Source organism: Octopus sinensis, linkage group LG23 (assembly GCF_006345805.1).
Source record: "Octopus sinensis linkage group LG23, ASM634580v1, whole genome shotgun sequence".
NCBI classification, from domain to species: Eukaryota; Metazoa; Mollusca; class Cephalopoda; order Octopoda; family Octopodidae; genus Octopus; species Octopus sinensis.
Window position 1 is genome coordinate 21142132 of NC_043019.1, and position 12307 is coordinate 21154438.

At 36.7% G+C, this 12307-nt stretch overlaps 1 protein-coding gene across 4 annotated transcripts in view; it reads left to right on the forward strand.

Moving 5' to 3' along the window:
• Positions 1-12307, forward strand: part of LOC115223367 (low-density lipoprotein receptor-related protein 1B) — a 262355-nt gene that overhangs the window by 126914 nt on the left and 123134 nt on the right. For all 4 annotated transcript variants that reach the window (XM_029793862.2, XM_036512479.1, XM_029793861.2 and 1 more), the window contains 7 exons: positions 2129-2228; positions 3123-3288; positions 3563-3782; positions 7536-7722; positions 8679-8792; positions 9926-10171; positions 11924-12095. In XM_029793862.2, coding sequence (XP_029649722.1) covers positions 2129-2228; positions 3123-3288; positions 3563-3782; positions 7536-7722; positions 8679-8792; positions 9926-10171; positions 11924-12095 — 1205 coding nt within the window. The remainder of the gene's footprint in view (positions 1-2128; positions 2229-3122; positions 3289-3562; positions 3783-7535; positions 7723-8678; positions 8793-9925; positions 10172-11923; positions 12096-12307) is intronic.

Here is a 12307-nt window from a genome sequence, read left to right on the forward strand (position 1 = left end):
CGATGTAAGGGCAGGGTGTATGAACAGTTAGACTGAGCATCTTAATTTGTTATTACTTTATTTTATCAACAGAAGGGTTAAAGGTACAAAGTTTACCTTATTGGGATTTGAACTCAGAATTTTGAGGGGCATAAGCAAAATACCACAAGGCATTTTATCCAACCCTGGAATTGAACTCGGAATCTTGGGGTTAGTAGCCAGCGCTCTTAACCACTACGCCATATGGCGACCTGAATAATAATAATGATAATTATAATAATAATAATAATAATAAACATTGAAAAATACCTTAGGAATGAGAACCCAGGTTTGAAATTTCCTCAAGACACCTGATGAAGGCTGGAGGGTATATCAGCCGAAACGTTGTGTTAACAACAAACAAGATAAGGACAAATATCCGTCAAATGTAAATAATGTACATAATTCCTCATCTCTTAAATATAGAAACTGTGCAACCAGCTCTTACGTGTTATGTCATGTTGACCCATTAAAACTGAACTCATTGATTTTATACTCAATAAAGCCGTTGCCTCCTACTATTTCTTGCCTATTCTAGAACACATTTACACTCCTATTCCATTGTCTTTTTATCTTTATCTCTGTTTCTTTATCACTGTGAGCAAACCTCTCCTTTCTCTATGTAACCACCTGTCTGTGTCTATTTTTATCTATTATTATTATTACCATATATCTGGTTTTTCCCTTATCTCTAATTTAGATGTGATTTATATTCCTGTCGGTCTGTTTGTCTGTCTCTCTATCTCTTACTCTTTTACTCTTTTATTTGTTTCAGTCATTTGACTGCGGCCATGCTGGAGCACCGCCTTTAGTCGAGCAAATCGACCCTGGGACTTATTCTTTGTAAGCCCAGTACTTATTCTATCGGTCTCTTTTGCCGAACCGCTAAGTGATGGGGATGTAAACACACCAGCATCGGTTGTCAAGCAATGCTAGGGGGACAAACACACACACACGAATATTTATATATATATATATATATACGACAGGCTTCTTTCAGTTTCTGTCTACCAAATCCACTCACAAGGCATTGGTCGGCCCGGGGCTATAGCAGAAGACACTTGCCCAAGATGCCACGCAGTGGGACTGAACCCGGAACCATGTGGTTGGTTAGCAAGCTACTTACCACACAGCCACTCCTGCGCCTATCTCTCTATCTTTCTATCTGTTTGTCTTTCTATCTGTCTGTCTTTCTATCTGTCTGTCTGTCTATCTATCTATCCTGCCAATCTCTCTCTGTGTATCTCTATCAGTCACTTGGTATCTGTATCTCACACTCTCTCTAGCTTTGTTTTCTTTAATCTTGTAGTCAGTGAGGGAAGGGCAGTGTTCCTGACCTTTTATAGGGTCTGTAGGGGATGGAGGGAGGAAGATAAACCTCAAACAAGAGACCCAAGATGCCAGGTTGTGATGTTATTTAACCAGACTCCCTATTCGCTGATGGAATAGGGAGTGGTTGGAGATCACGTGGTTGGAGTGGTCGTTAGCCCCAAATCGCCAGGCCTGGTCAGCGTTTGTGAGAGATGCAGCATTGAGGATGAATGAAGCCAGCTCAACCCACCCCGGGTGAATGCTATCTCAAGACAAAAGAAGACATGGCTGGGTTTGAACTCTGAATGCAATGAGTCAGAACAAATACAAGATATTTTATCTAACACCCTGCCAATTCCATCAGTCCACCATCTTAAATTGGTGTTTTATCAACCCTAGAAGGGTGAAGTGAGAAAACAAAAAGCCTGGATTTACTTGTCATACATGGAGAATTACTGTGGATGTTTACTCTACTTGCATTTTTTGGTGTTTGATTGTTGGATATAGTTAACCAAATTCATTTAACACTAAATATCTGCCTGGATTTATTAATCCATTTTATATATTTGTACATCTGTATACATCTCTTTGTATGTCTATCCGTGTTTGTATTTCTTTAGCTATTTCTTTTTCTCTCACTATCTCTATCTACCTCTGTGTATCTCTATGTCGCTATCATTGTCTCTATCCCTATCTATCCATATAAAGGAAATACTAGAAGTGAAACACACCTCAAGTCAACCATCTCTACCATTTTGTAATGAATTTACACATTCATATCCCATGTTCCTTGTTTCAGATCACCAACTTCCCAGGTAAAACAGACCAACAGCTACAGTGTGCCAGTATTAATGATACATCTGACACCTGGATTCTTGAAACAGAATTTAAACTGAAAGGTAAATTTTATAGACAACAATCAGCTGTGGCTGTGAGTAATTTCATTCAAAAGTGTTTGATACATACATACCTGTATGTATGTATATACATATGTGTATATATATATATAATGTATGTATATACATATGTGTGTGTGTGTATATATATATTATATATATATATATATATGTATGTATGTATATACATATGTTGTGTGTATATATATATAATATATATATATATATATATATATATATAATGTATGTATGTATATACATATGTGTGTGTATATATATATATATATGTATGTATGTATATACATATGTGTGTGTATTATATATATATATGTATGTATATACATATGTGTATGTATGTATATACATATGTGTGTATATATATATATATATATGTATTATACATATGTGTGTGTATATATATATTATATATATGTATGTGTATATATATATATATGTATGTATGTACATATGTGTATATATATATATGTATGTATGTACATATGTGTATATATATATATATGTATGTATGTACATATGTGTATATATATATATATATATGTATGTATGTATATATATTTATATATTTATGTACATGTGTATGTATATACATATGTATATATAAGAGGTAATGGTGTCATTGAGATCCAAAGGTGTCAGGTAATTCTGAGTAAGTGCTATAGGCAGACTGTAGTTAAGTTCCATGTCTGGCCATAGAGAAACAATACCTTGCTTTGAAACAGGTGACGGGAAGGGCATTTGACTATAGAGAATCTCCTTCAACTAATTTCTTTTTTACCCCATGTAAGCATGGAAGAGTGGAAGTTAAAAAAATTATGGTGATTAGATGATGGTGATATTAAAAATGATAATAATGTATTGAAATTACTTTTCTTCTAGGAATTGCTGATATTGCGTATGATTGGATTGGTAAAAACTGGTATTTTTCTCACAAAAACCGTGGAACGATATTTCTATGTACTGAAAATGGTAAACTGTGCCAGATTATAAACCATATTGGTAAAGGGCGCAGAATACGATCGCTGATTCTAGATCCAACTAAAGGGTAAGTGAATGACTCCAGATTGTTTCTGATCTGATTAGGGCATTGAAATTAACAAGTGAACCATTCTGTTGATATTGTGTGTGCTAATAGTTGTGGAGGGCTCAAGAACAGTGGTTAAAATTCTCTGATTATGGTAATTTACAGGATTGTTTTTAGCTTATTAAACTATTTTGCTTTTCAATGCAAAATTAATGTGCTTCTGTTTTCTGTACTAATGTCTACAGATATATTTCTATAAAAATTCATCTTTGTGTTTTCTTCATCTCTTCTACAGCTTTCTGTTTTATGCTGATACCATTTCACATGTGATCTCTCGAATGACACTCGAAGGTAAAGATCTGAAGTCTTTGGTACACAAGAAGACCTTTTATCCAACTGGACTGGCACTTGACTTTGCTAACGAGCATGTCTATTGGTCAGACACATTTTACGAAAGTTTGGAACGGGTCTCGTATAACGGAGACGATCGTAGTATTGTCTTTCACGGCATTCAGGTAGGTTTGTTGGTTTGATTTCTTTCGTTTCTAATTTTACCTTTGGTTGATAAGCTGACAGAATCATTAGCATGCTGGCCAAAATGCTTTGAGGCATTTCATCTGTCTTTATGTTCTGAGTTCAAATTCTGCTGTGGTCAACTTTGCCTTTCATCCTTTCGGGGTCAATGAAGCAAGTACCAGTCAAGTACAGGGGTTGATGTAATCAACTTAACCCCTTCCCTGAACATGCTGACTTTGTGCCAGAATTTGAACCCAATTTTACCTCGGTTAATGCTCCTACTTCTGCTACTGCTTTCTGTATTTCTATTGTCACCATCACCACTACTGTTGTTTGCTTCTACTACTACTACTTCTACTACTATTACATCTATCTTAGTTAATCTCAGATTCATTTATTAATGACCTGAGATAATATGGTATACTCAATTTTTTTTTCCATCTTTGATCGTATTGTATGCAGTAGACGTATTTAGATATGAAACAGCACAAGAAATCCGTACTGGTTATAATTTCTAAAGAAAATCTGTAGTGATAATCTTAAAATGTGCTTCAAAATTGATCATCTGGTTTAGCACCTAAGCAAGCTAAAGTGAAATTTGAACTCAGAATATAAAGAGCCAGAACAAATACTACAAACCATCTGGTTCGAGAAGCTTACAATTCTGCTAATTTTACTACTTATATCCATTAATTCTGTACATTTCACATGCTCTCTGTCATACAGATCTAATAAAAATTATTTTTGCATGCATGCATGTATGTATGTATGTGTGTGTGTGTGTGTATATATATATATATATACATACATACAAACACACACATATATATATATATATATATAGAGAGAGAGAGAGACAGACAGACAGAGGTATACATATATAGGTATATACAGGGTGTGATGAGTAAATTTTCGCCATTTTCTATTTTGGATTTTTGTCGACTACACAGTATAGTAGGGTCAGTTGGGAACTGTCTGTGAGAAAAACAGCGCCATAATGCAATTCACACTGTCAGAAATTTGGAAAAGATATGCTGTACTGCTTGGCATTTGCACTGGAAGCTCCAATATGAACATTTCAAAGTGTTTGGTGCTTTCATCGACAACATGATTGCAACCTACTGCAGCATAACTTTTACCTTCCCAGAACATTACAAGTTAGAATAAACATAAAATGATGTTTTATGGAGTGTCTATTTACTTCTGCTATGTCTGTGTATGTGGTGTGTGTGTGTGTGAATATTTGATAAGTGTAAGCACCTGTATATGCCAGATTGTGGCAGAGATAAGAGAATATATCAAATGTAAATTAAAAACAGGACACAAAGAATCCTTTGTGTTCTGTTTTTAATTTACGTTTGATATATATATATATATTTACACACATACACACACACACACACGCAGGCTGTGGTGAATAAACTGTCATATCAATTATGCAGAAATGAATGAAAAGGTTGCAAGATGCAACAAAAATTTTAGAAAAATAAAAAAAAGAAAGAAGTGGAAATTTTACCAGTGAGTGTGTTAAATTATAAGGCACCAAAAGAGAATGACTCTCCCCAGACACAACAGAAAATAACATTGACATCTCATTATAACAGATATATTTGCCAAAATAACATAAAAATATCTTGAAATACTGAAGAGTAATTGGTTCAATGTCAGTGCACCAATTATTGGGGGAAAATTTACCTTTACAGTTGGATGCCTTCTGTTACTTTCTCAACTATGAATTAAGATTGTTATTTTTGTATAACAAGTTTTTCTGTGTGCAGGTGTGTGCACAATAGGTTTCTTTGTGTATCTCTACTGAAGGATGAAGGGCAACAGTGACCTTAAACTAATAACCTTTACATTCTGATAATTATTTAATATGGGACTATATTTATATCATCATCATCATCGTTTAATGTCCATTCTCCATGCTAGCATGGGTTGGACGGTTCGACCGGGGATCTGGGAAGCCAGAAGGCTGCACCAGGCTCTAGTCTAATCTGGCAGTGTTTCTACTGCTGGATGCCCTTCCTAATACCAACCACTCTGTGAGTGTAGTGGGTGCTTTTTACGTGCCAGGTGAGGCTGGCATCGGCCACGTTCGGATGGCGCTTTTTACATGCCACCGGCACAGGGATCACAACTGCAATTTCCATTGAGTTTTGATATATAGATATATACATATATCATCATCATCATTGTTTAATGTCTGCCTTCCATGCTGGCATGGGTTGGACGGTTTGACAGGAACCAGCCAGGCAGAAGACTACATCAGTCTTCTGTCTGGTTTGGCATGGTTTTTCTGGTTGTAATCCCTTCCTGACACCAACGATCCACTAGAGTGGACTGAGTGCTTTTGATGTGGCATTAGTACAGGTGAGGTCAGTTTTGGCAAGGTTTTTACAGCTGGATATCTTTCCAAATGCTAACCACTTTGCAATGTGGATAGGATGCTTTTTACGAGAGGGGAAGGGGGCATTGGAGGAGGTTATCTTGTGTCAGATGAGGAAAGGCTAGAGTGTGACTGAGAGGCAGAAACAGGTGTCTTGTATTAGAGGAGGTACAAGGTTACCTCTTCAGAGAGAGAGAGAGAGAGAGGTTAAATAACAGGACTGAAATAGTTCTACTGCTGTAAAGGAGGTACTTGGTTAACTAACCAGAGGGAAGAGCAAGAGAAGGAAAGATAGAGAGTGACCAAGAATGATGGCAGAAACAGGTGTGCAGAGGAAAGAGCAAGGGAAAGACAGAGAGAGCAAGAGAGGGCAGGAGAGAGATGGTGGTGAAGTGCCAGGGTATACTCATAGGGAACAGGGATCAGAGCATAGATGGGATACATTAGTCTGATGGGTTACTCTGTACTTTTGTAGAGTACAAATTTATTATTAACAAGTAATATTTGTAGTCACTTTAACATGGCTGTCCATTTGAGTGGATTCTACTGTGACTTTTTAACCCCAAGAGGACATCTCCTCTAGCTGGTTAACAATGCACAGCTGCACTAGTACTTGGGATCACCAAGTAACATACATGCCGGACAAGGCTCCTTCACAGAATGGGCAGGAGTCAGTATTAAGGGAGGTGAGTATAGAGGGGCTAAATTAGGAAAGAAGGATTAGAACAAGTGGTTATCTTACTGAAGAGGAGATACATGGGTACCTCAGGAGGAGGGGTGCTTTCAACATACAAGAAGGTGTATAGAGAGGGAATACAAAAAAAAATAAAATATACAACTAGAAATAATTAATTAAAAAGAGAATAAAAACCATATTAGTCATTGACTGATGTTATTTTAATGGGTTTCTGAACAGCATTTGTGACAACTAATATACTTCAGTGTTATTAGACCTCTTTAGCCAAGCATAGCCTTTACTGTTCGTGTTCATGTAAGTGAATGTACAAGACTGTACACTTGTTGGTGGAAGAGAAATATATATATTTCTGAGAAAGAAATCTTCTTGATTCTTACTGAGGTCAATGTTGCTGTTTATCCTTCTGGAGCAGAGCTGGATCAAGATTTTATAGGCTTCTGTACTGCAAATACTATGAAACCCTCTCTGTGATATTTTTAGTAACTTGTCCCTAAATCTCTGGAGCCACCACACCCCACCTGCTCCCTAAGTAGAGGGCCTTTAGCTGCACACATTTAAAAGTTGATGTTACATTAATTTTATTGTTTTTGTTTGAAATAATTTGTTTTACTATTTTCATATCTCTGTGTCTTGGTGTCTTGTAATGGTTTTTTTCCTAATCTTCAGGTGAAGCATGTCTATGGAATATCCCTCCTGGAAAATTCTATATACCTAGCATACCATTACTTTGGCACCATCAACAAGTTTGACAGATTTGACCACACTTCCAAACCAGTAACAATAAAGAATTTTTTGACAAACCCAACTTCCATCCATGTCTACCACCGACAAAGGCAGCCTGACTTGGAAAGAGGTAAATATTTATCACATCTTAAGAAAAGAAAAAAAAGCAAGAATCAAGGATATTAAACCCAGGTATTTCCTTGCTTTGATCCAACGGTAGAATGCCTGTCACATTTACAGCAAATGTCCAACCCATGCCAGCATGAAAAACAGACATTAAATGATGATTATGATTGGGTCATGTACCAGGATTCATATCCCAGGATTCATATCTCATGGACAGCTTTCAACTCATCCTCTCTGAAGGGTTTTTTAATCCAGTATTTACACACTATTATTTATAGTTTTATCTGTTTCAAGATTCACCACTCCAAAAAAGAATTATATCAACTTACCCTGCCCCCATTTTCACCTACCCACCTACTCTGCCCATGATTTTTTGCCATAGACATTGTCCAAGCTGGACATTATCTTGATCAGTCACCACCTGAGAAATACCTACAAAGGTGATGGCCCCTGCCTCCTGACAAATTTCTATGAAATTTGTTCTTCATGTCTCTGAAAATAACTGGCTTTGTGCCAATATTGGTGTAAAAGTCATGGTTACAGTGAGTGTATGTAATAGAAAAATCAGGACCTGGTTGGGCTCTTGCTTTCTATGCAACCCTCCTTTCTTAGGTTTCTCTGATCATTTCTGATTCTCAGTGCTGTACTCCAGAGTACACAATACATAACCACAGTGAATGGTCTTGAGCAAGATGTTCCCAAGTACACTGCTCCAAGCTACAAGGTTATTTTGAGAGTGTTTTTGTTTCCCCTTCTTTGGTCTACCGCTTGACCAAGAGCCAACAGTTAGTTCACCAATGTCAAAGATCCTTGACAGCTGGTAAGACTTTGTACTGGAATAGCTTTATTCAATCCATGCAGGCAGGAGAAAAGAAAAACAAGTGTATGAAGTTATTGATTATGGTCATGACCTATAAAACTTTAAAGTTTAACAATCTTCTTTCTTTCTCTTTTTAACAGTAGCTGACCCCGACTGTGAACAAATAATGGTTTCTATACCAACTAAAGCGAAAGCTAAGTTAAAATGTATGTGCCAGTCAGGATATGTGATTACCAATGGAACCAAATGCACAAGTAAGTCTTCTATTGTCTTTTACTTAGCCAAATGTTAGGTAAACATGTAAAGAATTTCCTATTAGCATATGGAACATGTGTAATGGTGAATAAATAATACCAAAAAATTTCCAATTTCGTTATATATGATATTACACATGTGCATCTCCTTATATTCTGTAACTTAGCAGTGTGACAAACAGTATGATAAAACAGTGACAGATTACTTAACCCTTTAGCATTCAGGTTACTCTGCCAAATATGTTTTGCATTAATCATGCTTTATATTGTAGCTTTGAGATTTGGATGATGTGATTGTTTATTTTTAGAATGACATTGTAGGGCAGATGTGAGAGGCTGGATCTGGCCTGTTTGAACATAAAACAGATAGAATATGGCCAGTTTAAATGCTAAAGGGTTTAAAATAAACCCTTAAAGAGGTGCCTTGGTGAAGCCTGAAACCAGTAAAAAATTATATTTTAACTCACCAAAATCTCACAATATTTGTACCTAAAAATCTGTAATATATATTGTAACTCTATCTTTTTTCTGCCTATGGTTATAATGCTACCCACCCTCGGTTTCAACCCTGGTGTTTTGTAATAAATTCCTTGCAATATACACAAGTAAATATTGTATATTCTTTAAGATATTATCCCTCTCTTCCTAATAGATCATCTCAGTTGTCTTACGTTAATTGTTATATTAACAGTAAAGTATAAGGGTGCACATTTTTCAGAATTAGACTGAGCTGAAGTAAATCAAATTTTTGTTTTTTGTAGTTTTTTAGCTGCTGAAAATTGTTTGAAAAATTTATTCTGATTTTATTTGTTTTGAAAAAAAAAAAATGTTGTGTCAAATACATAAGATTAACTGTTAATTCTTTAATAGCATATAAGGCAACCATTTTTCCTCACAAAAAAATGTTTCCAAAAATTACTCCAGATTTTATCTGTGAAGTAGGGTCTTCCACAAGCTCATGATGCACTAAAAAGATTTCTTTTTTTTGCCAGTTGTGGATTAAATAACATGTAACTGCTCAAGCCAGTGTTTGTTGAAATACACATCCATGTCTCTTTTATGCCATCAAATATGGTAATTTGGTCTTTTTAGTGCAGAATAATTAACATGATTAAAATTTTTATTTACTCTAGAAATTAATGAAACTGAATTCCTGTTGTATACAAATGCTGAAGAAGGAACAATTGTTGGGGCATCGATGCAACCAAATTTTAAGAATGACATGATGAAACCAGTCCAAGGTTTATTACGACCTGCAGCTATTGCCTTTGATTCCCAGTCCGGCCATATTTTCTACTCTGACATTGCACGGCGACAGATTGGTCGATATGATGTACATAATGAAACTCTTATAGAAAATTTTGTCAATGTTACACATGGTATGTTACCATTTTTGAAAATTTTTATGTCGTTTAAATACAAGTTATGTTAAAAGTAAACACATCAAAACTTTTGACATTTTATTTATATTATTATTGAGTGAGAGAGCAGTGCATGCCATCAAAGTGACACTGGGGTAAAATATTCGAAGCCCAGTATACCCATCATGACTATCTGTCTGATAAGGGTACACTAGGCACATGCATCACCACCTGTGTGCGCGACATGGTGATCTCATATCAAGATAAACAGCACATGACCTTGCAGGTGGGGCCCAGTTAGAATTTTCTTCAGGTCGAGTAACCCATCTCACTCGAAAGGTCCCTGAATAAGGGTTGTTTAAGGATGTTGAACAAAACGCCCATGTTTCCAGAGGTGAATTATTCAAACCCCAAAGAATCCCTCTCAACACACGGCTATGATGCTCCCCCACTACTTCTGCTCGTGATCAGAGATGCACATATCGTCAGCCACTAAGGGACATGCTCAACTGGTTACGGTCAAACAACTGACAAGCAAATCTGTGGTATTGAGCAGAATATTTGCTGTAGCCCATCTTTTATACCAAGACAAAACAATGTACATGATAACACTTCCAATCAGTTAAGATCAGAAGCCATGAGAGCCACTGCCCGGTACTGCATCAGGGCATTTATTATTATTATTATTATTATTATTATTATTATTATTATATAAGGCAGCGAGCTGGCAGAATCGTTAGCATGCTGGATGAAATGCTTAGCGGTATTTTGCCTGTGTTACGTTGTGAGTTCAAATTCCGCCGAGGTCGACTTTGCCTTTCATCCTTTCGGGGTCGATAAATTAAGTACCAGTGACGCACTGGGGTCGATGTAATCGACTTAATATCTATGTCTGTCCTTGTTTGTCCCCTCTGTGTTTAGCCCCTTGTGGGTAATAAAGAAATAGTTATTTTGCCTGTCACTACGTTTTAAGTTCAAATTCCACCACGATCAACTTTGCTTTCATCCTTTTGGTGGGGGTCAATAAATAAAGTAGCAGTGAAGTACTGGGGTCAGTGTAATCAACTAGTCCCCTCCTCACAAATTTTGAGGCCTTGTACCTATAGTAGAAAGGATTGTTATATAAGGCAGTGAGCTCAACTGGTACTTATTTAATCAACCTCCAAAAGGATGATAAGCAAAGTCATCCCTGGTGGAATTTGAATTCAGAACATAAAGACGAACAAAATGCCCGGCATGCTAACAATTCTGCCAGCTCACCGCTTTATCACATTGGACAAAATATTTAGTGTTATTTCTTCTGACCCATTATGTTTTGAGTTGAAATCCTTCTAACGTCAACTTCGCTTTTAATCCTCGACTGGCTTCTGTGCAGGTGGCACGTAAAATGCACCAATCCGACCGTGGCCAATGCCAGCCTCGCCCGGCACCAGTGCAGGTGGCACTTAAAAAGCACCCACTACACTCACGGAGTGGTTGGCGTTAGGAAGGGCATCCAGCTGTAGAAACATTGCCAGATAAGACCGGAGCCTGGTGCAGCCTTCTGGCTTCCCAGATCCCCGGTCGAACCGTCCAACCCATGCTAGCATGGAAAGCAGACGTTAAACGATGATGATGATGATGATGATAAGGTCAGTAAAATAAGAGTACCTGTCAAATACTGGGATCAAAGGACGAGTTATATGATAGATATGTAATTAAATATATGTAACTTTTTCTGAATGCTGAGTTTTTTAATTTTTTAATTTTTTATTTTCCTGTGTCTCTTAGGGACCATAACATGTGGCGGACTGGCTATAGACCCCCTTGGAAGAAATCTTTTCTGGACTGATCAACGTCTTCAGACAATCAATGTTCTCAATTTGGACCACAGAGAAAGCTGGAAAGTGATTTCCACTAACACGATACACCCGAAAGCTATTGTCGTGGATCCACTGGGAGGGTAACACCACCACTACATTCTTCTTCTTCTTCTTTTTCTTCTTTTTCTTTTTCTTTTTCTTTTTCTTTTTCTTCTTCTTCTTTTTCTTTTTCTTTTTCTTTTTCTTTTTCTTCTTCTTCCTCTTCTTCTTCTTCTTCTTTTTCTTCTTCCTCCTTCAGGAGGAGGTGGGGATCAGAGGTTTTTCTTTATTAATAAGAATGTTATCACCCATT